Source organism: Exserohilum turcica (assembly GCF_000359705.1).
Source record: "Exserohilum turcica Et28A unplaced genomic scaffold SETTUscaffold_5, whole genome shotgun sequence".
Classification (NCBI taxonomy): Eukaryota; Fungi; Ascomycota; class Dothideomycetes; order Pleosporales; family Pleosporaceae; genus Exserohilum; species Exserohilum turcicum.
In genome coordinates this window covers 2,330,940-2,347,919 of record NW_007360266.1, presented here as the reverse complement: position 1 = coordinate 2,347,919, position 16,980 = coordinate 2,330,940, and the positions used below count along the sequence as shown (strand labels likewise).

General features: G+C 55.2%; 7 protein-coding genes across 7 annotated transcripts; 2 read left to right on the top strand and 5 right to left on the bottom strand.

Annotated features, from left to right (window-relative positions):
• Positions 1–264: 264 nt before the first annotated feature.
• SETTUDRAFT_164939 (uncharacterized protein) lies at positions 265–1,527 on the top strand. Its single transcript, XM_008031121.1, has one exon. The coding sequence runs from the start codon at positions 342–344 to the stop codon at positions 1,422–1,424; it is 1,083 nt and encodes a 360-aa protein (XP_008029312.1). The 5' UTR covers positions 265–341; the 3' UTR covers positions 1,425–1,527.
• Positions 1,528–1,824: 297 nt separating this feature from the next.
• On the bottom strand, positions 1,825–4,371 carry SETTUDRAFT_94164 (glycoside hydrolase family 31 protein; the record flags this gene model as incomplete). Its single annotated transcript, XM_008031120.1, has 1 exon — positions 1,825–4,371. One exon carries the CDS (start codon positions 4,369–4,371, stop codon positions 1,825–1,827), a length of 2,547 nt encoding a protein of 848 aa, XP_008029311.1.
• A 335-nt stretch (positions 4,372–4,706) lies between these two features.
• On the top strand, positions 4,707–6,385 carry SETTUDRAFT_33943 (uncharacterized protein; the record flags this gene model as incomplete). The annotated part of the gene is made up of 2 exons (XM_008030652.1): positions 4,707–5,235; positions 5,286–6,385. The coding sequence occupies 2 exons, from the start codon at positions 4,707–4,709 to the stop codon at positions 6,383–6,385; spliced, it is 1,629 nt and encodes a 542-aa protein (XP_008028843.1).
• A 98-nt stretch (positions 6,386–6,483) lies between these two features.
• On the bottom strand, positions 6,484–8,586 carry SETTUDRAFT_140408 (uncharacterized protein; the record flags this gene model as incomplete). The annotated part of the gene is made up of 5 exons (XM_008031119.1): positions 6,484–7,468; positions 7,519–7,937; positions 7,984–7,999; positions 8,055–8,185; positions 8,338–8,586. 5 exons carry the CDS (start codon positions 8,584–8,586, stop codon positions 6,505–6,507), a joined length of 1,779 nt encoding a protein of 592 aa, XP_008029310.1. The 3' UTR covers positions 6,484–6,504.
• A 552-nt stretch (positions 8,587–9,138) lies between these two features.
• On the bottom strand, positions 9,139–9,633 carry SETTUDRAFT_22353 (uncharacterized protein; the record flags this gene model as incomplete). The annotated part of the gene is made up of 1 exon (XM_008030579.1): positions 9,139–9,633. The coding sequence occupies one exon, from the start codon at positions 9,631–9,633 to the stop codon at positions 9,139–9,141; it is 495 nt and encodes a 164-aa protein (XP_008028770.1).
• Positions 9,634–12,435: 2,802 nt separating this feature from the next.
• SETTUDRAFT_22352 (uncharacterized protein) lies at positions 12,436–14,313 on the bottom strand (the record flags this gene model as incomplete). The annotated part of the gene is made up of 4 exons (XM_008030578.1): positions 12,436–13,228; positions 13,281–13,405; positions 13,469–13,752; positions 13,989–14,313. 4 exons carry the CDS (start codon positions 14,311–14,313, stop codon positions 12,436–12,438), a joined length of 1,527 nt encoding a protein of 508 aa, XP_008028769.1.
• Positions 14,314–14,580: 267 nt separating this feature from the next.
• On the bottom strand, positions 14,581–16,831 carry SETTUDRAFT_164938 (uncharacterized protein). Its single transcript, XM_008031118.1, has one exon. It carries the CDS (start codon positions 16,807–16,809, stop codon positions 14,881–14,883), a length of 1,929 nt encoding a protein of 642 aa, XP_008029309.1. The 5' UTR covers positions 16,810–16,831; the 3' UTR covers positions 14,581–14,880.
• Between the last annotated feature and the right edge of the window lie 149 nt (positions 16,832–16,980).

Sequence of the window (16,980 nt, the reverse complement as noted above, 5' to 3'; positions counted from 1 at the left end):
GAGTTATGCCGAAGCGCCGAGATTAGCGTGGGACAAAACTTTTGTGAGGCACCTCCGTACTGCGTTGGTCTAAATTCAGATCCCCCTTCCCACCCCAACAACATTTAAATTTTTCTAAACCACGCATCAGGGGCGATTGCACAGGGGTAGACGGGTTTGGCCGCGCTCCACGTTACATTTGGCCGGGTGGGTCAATTAACACATCGCACTCTCCTGATACAACGCTGATATCAGCCAGTCTTTCAAAAAGTACTTAAGGATAACACGGCACCACCACCGGCATACATCCTCTAAACACACGACATCCCCAAGCACCGACCACTCCAGTCGCGCATCCAAACATGAAGCTGCTTACCGCCTTGTTCTATACGGCTTCCCTTGCGCTTACTTGTGCCGCCCAAAATGAAGGTCTCAAGTGGGTTACGTCACCGACACTTCGCAAAGATGTACAATACCTGGGCATGTCGGCCATCAACAAGGACGTAGTTTGGCTGTCCGGCACCCACGGCACCATCATCCGCACTACCGACGGCGGTGCGCACTGGGAAGACGTTCCTTCTCCCGTAAACGCTTCTGAAAAGTATTCCGTCACGTTCAAGGCCATCCACGCCTTTTCAGACAAGTTTGCCGTCGTCCTCGCCGATGGTGCAGGCAGCCATTCTCGCATATTTCTGACTGGCAATGCCGGCGAGCGCTGGAGGCAGACTTTCACCAACAACGAACAGGCCGCCAACTACCAATGCATGGGCTTTGGCTCCACCGACGGAAGGCGCGCGATGGGTGTCGCAGCCAGTGGGCCCGTCAACGGTCGGCTCCGCTTGATCCAGACTATCGATGCGGGCGAGACGTGGACGCCCGTGTCGCAGGCCAAATTCCCCCTCACCGAACCGGACGAAAAGCTGCTGCCAGTGAGTTCGTGCGTCACCGTGAGCCCTTACGGGGTATACGTTGCTACCGCCGACACCAAAAGCGGACGCACCCACAGCACCGTCAACGACAACCTTGCACTAGGTTGGCAGGCCACAAGCGCAAATCTCACCGCAGGCGTGGCTGGCGGCGCAAGCAATGTGGCGTTCCACGCCAATGGCCTGAACGCCGTCGTAGTCGGTGGCCCTATTAGCTTCTCGTCTTCCAACAGCACGCTTGCTTCATGGGCTGCCCTTGGCGGTGACTACTGGTACCGCAGCACCGGCGCACAAGGCACCTTTCTCTCGAGCGCCAGCTGGGCGCCTCTGAGGAGTCAAGTTGCTGTTGCTGTGGGACCCGACGGATCTGTTATTACCCATGATAGCGGCAAGACTTGGGAAGCGCTGGGCAAAGAGTCCTTCACCAGAGTTAGCTGCAACGACCAGGATATGTGCTGGGCGGCGGGAGAGGGTGGAGTGGTTGGCAAGTTGGACTTGAGCGTGCTTAGCTTTCGCTAAACGATTGGCTGTATGTATATAGAGAGAGACTTTGGCGAGATGCGTAACGAGTCGACCATTTGATCATGAGCATAGCAATGTCAATACGAGTGTTAATGCCATGATTTATTCGCCAAGCGCACGTGCTTGTTGGTGACAAGTGATGCGATACAAATGACAGTAGTTCCATCTGGAGAGACATATAGGTATACTGAGTCCATTGCCGCCAAAAAAAATATGTGGCTCGCGTCGCGCGTCTCGTAACGTCAGCCCTTCTAATGGTGGTTGTCGAACCAGTCGCCATTGTCTACATGACATGGCTAGTCGTGTATATTTGCTCCTCGTTCAAATCAAAAGATGAACCATACCATCAGCATTCAGAGTAATACCTGGTATGCATTTTCTATGGTCATATCATCATTCATCTCACCGCTGTACCCTTCCACCTCATTCTCCCCTTCGCATCAGCTTCTCCCTTCTCCGCCTTGTTCCCATTCAACACCACGCTTCTCGCATCGCCCCTTGGTAAAACAACATCCAGTGCCGACCACGCTGGCTCGAATCCCGCCTGCAGCTTCTCTTCGTACTGTACCAAGATCTCTGCATCCGTAGTTTCGTACTTGACTACAAAGACAGAGATCTTTGCAGGCGCCGGCGACACTCCATCGTCCTCGTACCACGTCGTCGTGTACACCTTACCCCCAGATGACCCTTTTGGCGGGAACACCTCCACAGCGCGGTAATCGTCGCGCAGGAGATTAGCTGGATTGCTCTTGTCGCCTACAGAAAGCACTGGCTCTGCCCTTCCCACAGGGATGGCTGATCCAACCTTGGCGAGCACCGGTATGCTTTCCGTCCACTTGGCTTTCACGTCGACCCATTGTCCTGCCTGGTAATACGTCTGAGGCTCGTTGTTGAGATCAAGGAACGCTGCATTGGGATCTGAGGCGTCCTTGGGAAGATACATTTTTGCACTTTCGGCACCGGCCTCGAAGACGCCGCCAACGAGAAGCGCGTCGCCTAGCCAGTATTGTGTTTCACCGTCTGTAAGTGTCCTGTTGCTCCAGATCTCCGCATCAGACTCGTAGCCCCAGCCGGTCCAGCGCTGGGGCGGGGTAGCCGTCATGTGTGAGTGAAGTGCGAGGGAGTAGAGGTAGGGAATCATTTCGTAGCGGCGCTTGATGATGTCTCTGACGAGTGCTGTCGTCTCCGGGTACATCCATGGCTCGATTACGTCGCCGACGCTGTTGTCGTTTCCTGTCTTGAAGCAGTTGATTGCGAACCGAGGACTGTAGATGCCTTGTTGGCACCAGCGGACGAGAAGCTCGGGAGTGGGTTGAGGCCCTTCGAAGCCGCCAATGTCGTGGCCGTAGCACTGCATTAGGCAGACTCCAGCGGTGAGGGAGAGAGCGTTTGCGCCTTTCATGCCTGGCCATGAAGTCACGTTGTCTCCACTCCAGGCGCTGGCGCAGTAACGTAGAGTACCAGCTGTGGCGCTGCGAGTCAGGATGAAGGGCCGCTGCTCTGGTTCAATCTCCAGCGATGCATCGTGAGAGGATTTACCCATGAGCTCATTGTTCAGTGCGCGACCCCAGAATCCAATCTCTTGGCCATAACTCTTGTCCTTTGGCTCTTGAGTGACGGACGGCTCGGAAAGTTCGCATTGCCAGCCATCATGAGGAATAGTGTACTCGTTGTTGTCGTTCCAGATACAATCGATTCCTATCCGCTTGAGTTCACGGATGCCCTCGTACCACCACTGGTACCCAGCTTTCGATGTAAAGTCAATGTGTCCACCAACACCGCTCTCGCCGCCGCCTGCGCTCCAGAGACGAGCTTCAGCAGACGCCTTTGTCAGCGAGTCGGTGAAGAAAGCATTGGCAGCCTTCAGCTTCTGATACTCTGGGTGACTACCAAGCACATATGGCTTTACGTTTGCAATAAGACGGATTCCCTCCTTGTGATACGCGTCGATCCAGCCCTTTGGATCGGGAAACCGGTGGCGATTCCATGTAAAGACATTACGCGTCTTTGGCTCCGTCTCGGCAACTGTGTAGCCAGAAGACATTTGCATTCCTGAGCAAGGAATATCATGTTGCTTCAACTTTGCAGCAAATTCCATCATACTCTGACTCGCTGGCGGGTCATCTGTCATAGAGTACTTCATCCCGCCGGCCAGATAGCCAAACGCCCATCGCGGCACGAGCAATGGGTAGCCGACCAGATCAGCGTAGATACGAACGATATCCGGCAATGTCTTGCCTACGAGGAGATACTCTTCCAGACCACCGTAGTCTTGGCGGTAGACCTTGAAACGGCCCCACATGCCGTCCATCTCAGAGCCAACCGAGTAAAAGCCACGCGCATGTGAGGTAGAGAAGATACCCACACAGCCATCTGGCGTAGCATTGATGAGCAGTGGAATGTGCTTGTACATTGGATCCGTCCGGTATACGTCATAGCCAAAGGAATCAGTTGCCGATAGCACAAAGTGACGGTTTGAGAGATCCATGGGCGCTGGCTTCTCGCCGAGTCCAAGATGTAGCGTGCCATGGTTGTAGCGTGTGTAGTGGGAAACTCCAGGCCCATCAGCGACGTAGGAGCGATTGGGCAAATCGGAATGGATTGGTTTTTGTTGACCGGGAAGCGTCAGAGAGACGAGAGGGAGTCCGCTTTCCCAGTCTACGCTCGCAGTTATGCCATGGACTTCGAGAGTCTTTGCAGCTGCGCTCGACGACAACACTCGAGCGTTGGCGTCGTCCAGCTTCTTCTCGGGCACCGGGGTAGCTCGATGAGGCGGGAGCAAGTGTTTCGGTGAAGTAAAGGTAGTGCGGAAGAGACCCGGTTGCAGCGCATCAAATGTGAACTTGAAGTCGCCTACATTTGACTGCAGCTCAACGCCCGTATTTGATGCTGCTGTGGCAGTGGCGGCTTGGTAGCCGGCGGGGACATGCTCAAGCATCGGCATGACGAAAAGGGAATCTGATGAGGCTGGAAAAACCTGCTAAACACGGCCACTACAGTCAACTGACATTTATAGCAAAGGTTCGAGGTCGGCAATTGCCCGATGGTGACATTCGGTAGCCGAAGGAATAATGCACGTCTCGTTGCGAAGCCGCCCGGGTACCCGCCCATCGCTAACTTCGGCCGAAGCCCGCACCCGATCAGTCCCAAAGCAGTCAAGATTACCGTCTGGGGTCCCCGTGGGGAATTAGTATAAGTGCTGTCGGCCAAATTCACTGCTGCACCCGTCATAGTTTCTGAGAGACATCATCGCACTCTCACCCCTTCTTTTCTTTCATCATGTCTCAGAAACCAGAGGTGGCTGAGAGTGCCGCCGACATTGGCACCAAGCCCGACGTCGAAACCACCGAGTCGATCCACAAGGCCGGCGGTGCCAAAGGCGGAAAAGGAAGAGATAAAGCTGCTGAGCTACTCGCATCAAGCGAACGTATCGTCGTCACGTCAGAAGACAACAAGCGGGTGCTGAAGAAGATTGATCTCGTCATCCTGCCCATTCTCCTGAGCGTCTACTTCCTCCAATCCCTCGACAAGACGACTCTATCCTACGCCTCGGTTTTCGGTCTTATCAAAGATGCCAAACTCGACCCAAACTCGCAGCAGTACTCCTGGCTAGGAAGCATCGTGTACATTGCGCAGTTGGTAGCGCAGCCCCTCGTTGCATTTCTGCTCGTCAAGCTGCGAATGGGCAAGTTTATTGGCGCCATGGTCTTCACATGGGGTTGTATCCTTTGCTGTATGGCGGGTGCAAAGAACTTTGCCGGACTCATGGCGACGCGGTTTCTGCTGGGTGCTTTTGAGGCTGCAGTTGGTAAGCTTGACGAATCTCTGTGTCAGTGTTGCATACTAATTCTCGCCTAGCTCCTGCTTTCATTGCCGTCGTCCAAATGTGGTACAAGCGCGGTGAACAAACGAACCGGAACGCGGCCTGGTACGCCATGCTGGGTATTGTCAACATCCTTGGTAGCTTGCTATGCTATGGCCTTGGACACATCAACTCGGACCTCCTGCACTCGTACCAAATCATCTTCCTTTTCTGCGGACTTCTTACTGTCGTTGTCTCGATATTTGTCTGGATTTTCATGCCCGACTCGCCCATGGAAGCCAGTTTCCTGAATGAACACGAAAAGCTCATCGCGGTAGAGCGTCTGCGCATGAACCAGATGGGTGTCGCATCGCGAGTCTGGAAGTGGGATCATGTACTCGAGGCGTTCCTAGACCCAAAAACATGGCTCTGGTTCTCCATGTTGACGGCCATCAGCATTCCCAGTGGCGGCATCAGCGCATTCGGTCCGTTAATCATCGAAGGATTCGGGTTCGGCAAGTTCGAGACCATCTTGTTCAACATGCCGTTTGGCGTGGTGCAGATCGTGGCAACAGTAGGCGGCGCATGGCTAGCTACACGGCTGAAGAAGAAGTCGCCGGTGCTTATCCTCTTGTGCATTCCTCCAATTGCCGGCATCATCATCCTCATGGTCGTTGGTCGCGGGGCGTCAAATCGCGGAGTCTTGCTCTTTGGATACTACTTGACATCCTTCTATCCTGGTATCTCGCCACTTATCTATTCGTGGTCGGGTCAGAATACCGGTGGAGACACCAAGCGCAAGGTCACTACCAGTATCCTTTTCGTCGGAGCCAGTGCAGGTAACATTATCGGGCCCCAGCTGTTCAAGCCCTCCGAAAAGCCATATTACAAGCGTGGTCTCCGCGCAAACCTTGCTCTCTTCATCACAATCATTGTGTTGATCTTGATCGCAGTGGTATGGATCAAACTGCTCAACCGCAAGCATGCTGCGACGCGAGAGAGCATGGGCAAGTCAGCCGTCGTCGTCGACACTAGTATGGGCTCTGCCCGCGAAGGTAGCGCCGAGGAAGCCGAGATCGAAGCAAGCGGCGTAGGCGACAAGGCCTTTGATGACGTGACCGATATCAAGAACGAAGATTTCATCTACGTTTATTAAGAGGCGTGTTTCAGCGCTCCAGGGCTGACAGACAATAATTTCGAATTGGAATAGCATATATAGATCTATCCATGTCTTCTAATTGTTTTCGGTCGTGTGTCCCATTTTGCTCGTCAAGATCAGAAAAGACTGTCGATATTGACAAACAAATCCTGCCATCCCACAGGCATATGCTTGAGATTGAGCCCCGGGAAGTCCCATTCAAACATAAACTCGCGTGGTACGTAGCCTTGGAATTCGCTTTCGGCAGCGCCTCCGCCTCTCTGGGACGCGGCCATGGTCTCCAAAGCATGATTCTGCTCGACAGAATATTCCCGCAATGCAGCCTCGCACTTCTCAATGCTAGTCTGAAGGATCTGGAAGCAAGCTATATGCCCTACGGTTACCGTTTTGAGCTCTTCCAATACTCGGTGGGCGTCGCGGAGAAGCGCCATGACGGAGGCGGCAGGATCGCGGAGAAGGATAGCCAGTCTCAGAACAAGCAAAACCGAAACGGCGCACTTTGCCCAAACATAATCAAGAGTCCATCTGAAGGTACTGAGATATGTCGATCCAATCGTGTGGGTCGATGATGCTGGTGAGGAGTCTGGGGTAGACGTATACGACTGCAGCATGTACTGTAGGTGTCGACTGGCTGCATCTTTGGCTTTGCGTATAAAGTCTCTCTGGAACTCGGTCATAAAGGCAACATTCTCGATACCAGAAGATGCAACTGCCTTGAGGTGTAACGTCATCATGGCCCATTCGCGTTGAATATGAAGGTTTTGCAATGCCAAGGCACGCTGATGTGGTGCAAGCTCGACCAAGACGATGTTAGTCCATTCCTCGAGCCAAAGAGAGAGCTCAACGCAGGTGTTTTCGACTGTGCTTTGGACTTGGCTTTCGGTTTCTTGGAGCAGAAAATCATCGCCGTTCCGTCGCACAATCTTAGCGTATGCTTCTGTGCGGATCAGGTTGAGCTCCACCTGGGAGAGCAGCCGGATATCGACAGCTGTGCGTTCGGGATGATTCAGAAGACTTCTGATCTTTCTAGATGAGGTATGCAGGGTCAAGCCCGGGAGCTTACCCCCATCGAGCGAGAAGCTACTCTGCGTCAGGTGACCAACTTCAAATCTACATAGACCAGTGCTCACAAGAGTTCAAGGTTGCAGATGCCGTGCCAGACGCGGGACAGACGATACAATTCTTGATCATCGCCACTAATAGGCCGGGAGCGTGGATGCCCCTTGGCAATGAGCTGATCCACTGCTCGAGGCAAATCAAGCTGTATGGCGAAACGAAGTGCCGTTGCGACCAAGAGAAACCCGTTTTCGGAGTATGCAGCAACCAGTGCAATGGCTTGTATGTCTTCCACACTGGGCATGCTCGTATTGATGAGCAGATTGCTGATGTGGTCGCGGACCCGCGACTGAAGTTGGCGGTAGATGGTTGTGTTGAAGCCTTCCTCAGCGCGGCAGCCAATACTGACTATGGCGTCGAAGAGGACTGCACTTCGCGAGGAGACGGACGTGAGAGTGTCATACCTCTCGCAGAAAATGGGCACCAAGTATTGCTAATCTGCTCAGCGTAATTTCCTTCGAGGCAAGTGGATGTCTTACGCTGCCGGAGAAAAAACTAGAGCATGGTCAGCCTTGCGTTGCTAGTGGCACAGAATACACTGCGTATTTACCTCTGGAACCAACGAGCGGCCTGCTCCCACGTGATGAAGCCAACGTCGACGGCACTGCCGACTGCGTTGCGTTCGGGCGGGGAGCGAGGCGTAATGTCTGCAACGGTGACGCTGGGGTGGTCCGAAGACGACTGGAATGGTAGCATAGTTAGCGATTGCCTCGAAGTGTTGCGCCACGTGGGTTGGGGGCTCTTTTGCATCCATCCATGGCTGCAGTGCAGCTTGGATGGCAGACTTGGGACACAGCATGTAGCACTACTGCAAGCCACGACATGTTACTCACGCTAGTTTTCCGACATGGCATTTGTCTGGTGCTGAGCTGCTGGCGAAGAGCCGCCATTTCGGCCTCTAGCCTCTCGATGCGCAGTACATTTTCGTCCTTGACGGCGTCAAAGTACTGGCAGGCAACGTCATTCCTGTCGCAGCGCTGGCACGGGCGATTTCCGTCGCAGCGCACTTTGGACGTCCGGCAATTGGCACAGGCATTGATAGCACGGCGTTTGCGCGGTCGTGATGAGGTGTGTGCGTCCATTCGGGAATCTTGCGCGAGAGGGCCTCGTGGTGGGCTGACCCGGTTTTTAAAAGCCTGAGCAGGTCGGGGGTGGGCCCAGCGGAGAGGCGGGGGAGCACACTCGAAGCCCTGAGTCGTGGTGTCGGCGGCTGAGGCGACCATCGGCTGAGGGCCTGGGCAACCGTTTCCTCGCGCTGTGCTAGGCAGCTTTCAGCGCCTCCGGAATCATCGTGATGTAGCAAATTTGCTGTCAAGCCCCGCAACAAGCTTCTCCGACGCAGCAGTGGCGGAGCCGCACTTGTTGTCTCGGGGCGCGGCCACCTCTCAACCTGCTCTGCTCTGCTCTGCTCGAACAGGCGTTGTCACGCCACTTGGTCACTTGGCGCTGCTCCAGCACAATCTTCCCGGTACGCAGACCATAGTATTGCCATAGGTTCAGTTATGTGCCTGTCGAGACGCCCTTCAGTCGGGCGCCCTGCGCTACCTATAAGTAGCCATTCCATAGGTAGTAGCTCTTCTTGGCAGCTTCAGTCGCGTAAACGTTTCCTTCTCGTGGGCCTCTGTCACGCCCGTTCACCTGTCGCCACGGTCCCAGGTCTCTGTAATCAATCGATCTACCAGCACTAGCAGGGCTGAATCGCGTACGTACTGCAGTTTGGCGCCGCTACCGCCTACCGGCGTCATCGCATGCACGGCATTGGCATCGCCCACAACCGTGACGCGTGTATCATTGGGCCATTCAGGGATGCCGTTGAGAGAAAAACAAGTAATCTTCCAGAAGGTTGCCTGGGATTCGCTCATCTTGTCGTAAAGAGGCCTGACGCGCGTAGTTGTCGCTGAGTAAATAAGCGATGTCCGTGTCGCCAGCGTCGTGGATGTCTGACTCGTGAATCTCGCGAGCCAATACTGTAGACGTTGACGGCGCCGTTGAACAGCTGCCGAGCGACTGCCTCGCCACCGATCAACATCGATCTCTCTTGGCTTGTAGGTGTACGGTGTACTGTCGGCGGTAAAGACCAATGGTACCCGCTTGTCCGTCTTCTCATAGCTCATAATGCCGTAGTCCATAGGGTCATGTTTCCACCATACCTTTTATTCCAGGCGCTCGGTCAAAAGCTTACGCATGTCCCCACACGAGATGCTGATATGAATACCCTGATATTTCCATCCCTGTTGATCAACGGCTCGCTCTCCACCCTCGACACTCGGCTCGTTTCCCTCGAGTAATTTCTGGAAGTCGGCAGGGCCGAGAACGTCTTCTATCGCGTCGATGCCTTGGCTTCAGAGGCGCAGGCGATAGCCGTGTGCGCGGCATAGAATGGACGCTTCGCGGTCGAAGACGAGAAACGGGATCCTGGAATGGTGCAGTGGCCGGGCGACGACGAGTGAGACCAGAGCGGCGCCAGCAACGAGAGCCGGCTTGGAGCTTTCATGGCGGGATAGAGCGCGATGCAAAAGGGCATCTTGTTCCGCAGAAAGGCGACATGGCGGCGGCGGCTGTTGATATATACCAGGCGTGTTGGGTGTTTGGGGAAGCCCAGTGTGTGGCGTCACGTCGACCATTAGGCAAGTAGGGGGGGGAGCCTTGCCAACCAGCCAATGAAGCCCATTGCTGGTGCCCCCCCCCCAACAACGGCTGTACATGTACAAGTAGTGAGTGCAATTCCATTGCGAGGAACTTGGCCGGTAGGACACACAGCTGTTTGGGTGCAATTCCATACATAGGTTGCCCCTCTCCAACACAGCGAGTGGCCAAACCATCATTTTCTAGAATGGCCACAAGATATGCAAAAACTATATTGTTCACCATCTTAAATAACCCAACAGCATATCGTCTTGGGTTGCAACGACGTCCATTGGATTGTTGGGAAAGTAAGGGGGTAAAACTACAAGAAATATGTTGGGCGTGTGTTGCGCGAGTAAGTTGGAACTCTGCGGGTTAGAGTCCTCAGCTTCGACGGGTGCAGCGGTAGTGACTGAGAAAAGCTCAGCAAGGCTAGAATATTGGAAACTCTGATATTGAAGAGCGGTTGAATGCAAATCGTAGCCGCCGTCGGATTGGGACTTGTACCAGGAATGGTTTTGTCAAACTGCAGGCTATGTAAGCATTGTTCAAAGGTGTAATGCATGGAGCAGGCTTTCTCCCACCACACTCCTATGTGACAACTCAATAAAACATGGTAACTCTAGCATAAGGGCACGGCTTCCTTCTCAACAAACACCGTCACGCCCAAAACTCACCCCATACACGGACAAGCAGTGCTACTAACTCCCCTTCCCATACACTTTGCACAAGGGCCAATTACCGTCCCCGATCCACGACACATCATACACCGAAACGCATTAATGCCATTCGCAGCGCGGTGGACACCTCGCCCATTACACTGCTGGCACTGCGCGTGGCGGCGGCCTGTGCCGTTGCAGCGGTCGCAGCGGATGGGGAGACGGCGTGTGTTGCGGCAGCGGGGGCAGTTGTTGTAACGCATTAGGGGGAGGTGGGTTGGAAGAAGTGGCGGCGGCAGCGGTAGCGGCGAGAGCTGGATGAAGTGATGGCATAATCTTTTAGCGAATGTGTTTGCTTTGGAACGGGACGAGAGTTCTGCTCTTGATGGTTTTGGAGGAAATGCATACTCACTTCTTGACTCTTGGGCTCGGAGTGCAATGCAAGCGCTTCAGCCGCCTAGATTTGAGCGAGATCAAGAACGAGTCTTCTCAGGCTGTCTTTCAGCCTGATGGAATGCTACATAACCGCTAGCTGAGGGGCTGCAGCCATGTGGCTTTTCCCTCCAACGGTAGATTATCATTAGGCTGAGACGAGGGGGAGGAGGCGACTTGTCTTTCCCTCGCATTGGACCATGTTCAGCATCGTTTCTCTACGAGAAAATCTGCGAAAACGGCCGCCATGCGTGTTGCTCTGAGATTTGGGATAGCTTGTGTTGAGAGCATCAATCTCTCGATACCCATCACATGCCACGCGAACGCTGACGGTATGGCGAAATGGTAGGCCCGGTAACCGTGTCGAATACTCGGGGCGCGTAGACGGCATGCTCGAACACGCGTCGCTGATTCGTGACTACTAGATGCCGTGTCGCACTGCATATCAGGTGGCGTTGGAGAAGACATTGCATTATGTAGCTAACGCCGTCTACCGATAAACAAAGATAGGCGCGCATCACAAGGCTACCGCGCCAAAACACGAAGCAAGGCTACGTGTATCCGCTTTCCCGTTACTCGGGCAGCGACACCGAATACGCCGACTCCACTTTACCACAGCTGTGGACAAGGCCTATGTACTTATGTCAACACCATCTCAACATGCGTTGCTGCGCCATCCTCCTGCACCGCGTCACGCTCTGATGTGCATCATGTGCTTTAGCCACCAAATGCAGTGACGTGGACAAAGCCTTTTTGCGGCATGATGCCGACTGTCCAAGTCACAGCGCCTCAGATGGCGCAGCAGGTGAGCGCAATAACAAGTCCACAATGCGGTGTGGTACATGGTACTGGTGGTTCGAATGCTTACCACCGTCTTTCGCGACGAGGCCATGTTGTCTTTCGCAAGACATGTCAACAAGGATCGGCGATGGTCCCCGTCGTATTCGTGCCGATATTACAACGAAGACGTCCGGGCAGCGTCGGATTGGGCTGTTGTGCCGTTTGATGTCTTTCTGCTAGGGCCTAGGCCCCACGTGTGTGTAGCATGTGCCGGTTGCCCAGCTACGGGTATAAGGCGCTAGCTCTATGACATGCATTCGGTTACAAATTGATGATGGCAGGCCAATGCGGACTAGTGTCCGAGAACTAGGGTCTCCGACTTACATGTGCATGCGCTTGAGCGAGAAGGATTTGCTGCCAAGTGTGGCTGGCCAGTCAAACGTAGTCGGATGGTCGTATACAGGTTTTCGTATACGGGCTTTCGGATTCCTCCATTTGTCTTCGGCACACGCCAGATGCGGCAAAGGTGAGCTGACAACCGTGTGATGGGTTTGCATTCAAGACTGCTTCCCACCGTTGTCGGAACATGGCTTCGGCAGCATGGTTACCGGACCACAGGACCTGTTCAAGGTGGGGAAGGATATCCGTCCAAGTGTGCAGGTCCGAGTACCCACCGAGCGCCTGGGCTTGACCATGAAACCAGAGCCCATCCGGCGTGTCAGCTGATGCAACCAGGCCTACCGATACAACCCATAAAGCGATGGATGCGTGGCCGACGGATACTGGGTCGGGTGTGTCTTCCAGGCGAGCTCTGAGTTTGGAGACCAGGTTCAATTGCAAGTGCGCATGGGTGAAGTACGTTGGTCCATGGATGATGAGCATGTAGAGGACCACTGCATATCGAAGGCATTCGGACAAAGGGCTCACTTGGAAACTCTGGTGATTCAATGGCTCCAGAGAGCATAGTCGGTGTAAAATAAAGTTTGCGAGATCATGGAGATCGGTAGTGGATAAATCAGATTGCCGAGACGTGTTAAGGATATTGCGGAGTCGCAAGACGACGTCGCTCAACACAGGCTCGAGATCAAGTCCGACAAAACACTCGGGAAGCTCTTGGTGGCTGACATTATCGACTTCGGTCCATTGCTGAATTGGGGCTATGGCGTCTCCGCATCTATGGTCGTTTTGGACACTAAACTGTGGAGTTTGCATCAATACCAAGGAGACCCTGGTTGCACGTGTCAGCATGCAGATATGCCTCGAGCTCCAAGAGGCATTACCTGGCAACCATACGCGCTGTGAGAGGGCTTGTTAATTTCAAATTATGGATGCCTCCTCTCATCTGGACCATTTTCTTGACGCCTTCAATGTGCATGCTGCCGACAGCCGTGTTCCCCTTGCCAAACTGCAACACGAACATCAGCTCATTATGGTGATATTAGGACAAGATAAGCAGGGATATGTTTACCTCTATAGCAGCAAGGGTCACGACGGAATCTATAGTCTCGTCTCCACATGCCAGGAGTGGATCCTCGACGCGCTGTCGCACCAAGGCAATCGAGTCGGCCATGAGCATCTCCGAGTCTTTGAATCCATTTTGGGCCTTGAGTTCCGCATCCAGCGAGGCTGTCTGCAGCGATACATGGAACAAGGCGGGATCGTTGAGCGCGAGCGGCCACCATGAAACAACAAACGGGTTGGACGACTTTCCAAGGTCCAAGGGGTAGTACTGAAAGGCAATGTTTGACAGAACTATATTATGTCAGCGGTGCCGCGAAGCTTCCGAGGAGCTGGAGTCGGAGCGATGCCGGCGGCCACTGGGGGAGTAAAAAGTGCACAGCGCCCGGTCAAGGGGCATACTCTGCGCAAGTCCACCCATCCATGACTGAGAGGAAGAAGCATGGACTTGGTGGCTTCTTCGGGGTTGAGAATCCGTACCAAGCGCGCGCACGAACGGACGGACGGGCAGACAGACACAATGGACTCACAGTGTTGGATCAGATGCTGCACGCGAGCTCGTGGTAGCCTGGTCCGTGGATACGAGTCGAAGGGGTCAAGCGCCTGGCTGAAACCAAGCCGTAGAGGGCGAGGGGGCGATGGTTGCAGCAGCTCGCTGGCGGGTGGCAAGGCCGAACCGGAGTTGGAGTCTTCAATGGCGTTGGGCTCGGTCGACGACAAGGTCAGCGGTTCGTTCGCATACACGCAGCTGCCGATGCGCCTCTTGATGCATCGTGAACACTTTGGTTTGCGAAGATCGCAGCTCAGCTTGGACCTGGCGCACGCATTGCACGATCTTCTCAGCGTCGGGCGCATTTTGGCGAGACATTCCACGGGCGAGCATGGTTAAGTAGACGGCTGCGACATGGAGCCGTGAACTCTAAGTTGGCGCAGGTCCCCTCGCTTGCCTTAGTGCCTGCAGGGGCCATTGGATCGCGTCATTGCTGACACGCTTACCGGCGCGTCAATGAATCGCGCCCATCATGAGCGTTGCCGTCACGGTTGCAAGCGAGCAATTGCCCGTGTCTTGACGGCGCTGAGCCACTGGTAGCGTTGGGATTCATTGAAACGCACGTGTGCATCGCTGCATTCAATACAAGCCGTTCCTTGTGTCGTTGCCCGGGCCACGGCCGGTAGCGTACCACCCGGCCATCTATGCCAATCTTGTCTACACCAAGACTGGGGAAGAGAGTATGAGAGAGTGCTGCCAGGTCCCGCGGCCGAGTAGTGGCAACGGACGGGTCAAAGAGTGGTTCCTGCTTTCTGTTCTATTTTCTTTTGATTCAATCGTAACGGCGTCGTGGGCCAACCCGACTCGGTATGCGGCCATGGACATACACACCCTCCTAATCATACACTAAGTATACTACACCACATTCCCCTCTAGATGAGCGCCTCGCCCCTAAACATGGCCTCGCGCACTTCCCTTACAACGTCTGCTCGGTCGCCGGGGCCCAGCAGCACAATGCCTCTTCCCCGGCGTCCCATGCGCCCTGTGCGGCCTAGACGGTGGATAAAGTCAATAGTCGTGTGTGGAACGTCGTACAGGATGACGTGGCGGACAGACACAGTGTCAATACCTCTTGAACCGAGATCCGTGGTAACAATCACCTTGGTGTTGCCCAGCCTGTGTTTACTTGTTGGTGGCGGGGCGGCGGGTGCTTTTTCTTCGCTTTCACTCGAACTGGCTGGCGCATCGCTGGTGAAGGACTGGAGAATCTTTGCTTGGCGAAAAGGGTCCGTGTCGCGGTGGAAGGCTAGGGCATCGATTCCCTTTTTGACCAGATACTGTGCCACTTGTTCGGTATCCTCGCGCTCATTGACAAACACCAAGATGCGCTTGACTGCTATCGCCTCCTTGCCTTCGGTGGGGTCGTAATCGGCCGATGCCTTGCCAATCTGCCATATCGTGTCGGCACATGCAAGCATCTTGTTGCCACGGTAGGGGTCTTTGTTTACATCTACAACGCCCAGCTGCACTCGCCGCGGAATGGCATGCAGGTTCGGTGTGACGAGGCGCTGCATGTCGGGAAATTTCTCTGCAAGGTACTTGTCGAGATATTTGGGTATCGTGGCAGAGCACAGCACCAGCTTCTTGAGCGACGGAGTAGCGCGCTCGAGAATCTCGGTTGTGCTCTCTTTGAAAGAGCGGTCAAAGAGAGAGTCTGCCTCGTCGCAGACGAGATGCGTGACACGCGCAAGGATGTTGGGGTTGGTCTCGGCAATGCTGGCAAGGAGCGGCGGGGTGCTGATGACGACATCAACGCCGTTGGGGTTGAAGAGCTGCTTGCGGATGACCGTGGCCGACATTTTGGCTGAGATGGGCGCAGCGCGGAATTTGATTGTGTGCGAGAGAGCCTTTGCGACCGCGCCGACCTGGGCGACCAGCTCGGCGGAGGGGACGAGGATAATGGCTCGTGGGCGTGCTGGGTCGACGGCCTTGTTGATCTCTGGCTCCTCGACGGCAAACACGTCTGTCCTCTTCTCGTGCTGCTTTGCGGCTGCTTCCTCGGCGGCCTTGTTTGCCTGCTCCTCGGCCTCGGCCCTGTCGCCCATCTCTTGCTGCTTGACAGCGTCTAGCGTGGGCAGGAGATATGCCAGCGTCTTGCCCGACCCCGTCTCGGCTGCCAGCAGGAATGTGTCTGGGCCGGTTCTGCCAGCCTTTGCTCTGCTCCGTACCGCCTTCTGTATGCCGAGCAGGGCGGGTATGGCGACGGCTTGCGCAGGCGTGGGGTTGCGGTACTCGAGGCCAGGCAGGGCATCGTTGACGGCGCGCAGAACGGGCTCGGCGAGGGGGAACTTGTCGAAGGAGTCGTACTGGTCGATGTTGCGCTTGATGGCGGTGCGGTCGGAGTAGGGGACCTGGTGCAGCGAGCTGTGCATCTTGAGGGCGTGGAAGGGCTCAGGTCGTGCCCTCGCCCTGCTCTGGTCGCGCCCGGCAGCGGCTCTTGGCCCACGGGATTCTCGCGGCTGCCGCATGCGCTCGAGGCCGCGCGGGGCTTCGGTTCGATTCAGGTAGGCGAAGGCGTCGGGCTTTTTCTTTGGCCTGCTTTCTGACGTGCGCGCGACGTCCTCTGCAAGCACCATGCGCGGCGGCCGGGGCACATGGCGGGTCCTTGTCGAGCGCAGTGGCCCAGACGGCGATGATGACGCTGGTATATAGGCACCGCCATTGCGCTCCCTCTGCGTGTACAGGCGGGCCTGGTGAAGGGGCTGCCGGCGCAGCAGTGGCAGTAGTGGTGGTGATGGCAGCGGCTTCAGCAGCGGGCCCAGCTCGCAAAAGGGACAGACGGAAGGCCGTCGACGCAGCATGCCTGGTGCAATTGGAATGATTTTCGAAGGCTGTGTGTGTGCGTGCCTCTCTCTCTCTCTCTCTCTCTCTCACTCACTCACTCACCCGTCCACTGCCGTCGACGTCGCGCGGGGAAGAAAAAAAAGTTAGCGCCAGCAGCAGCCCATCTGACGTCGGGGGGGGGGGGCCTG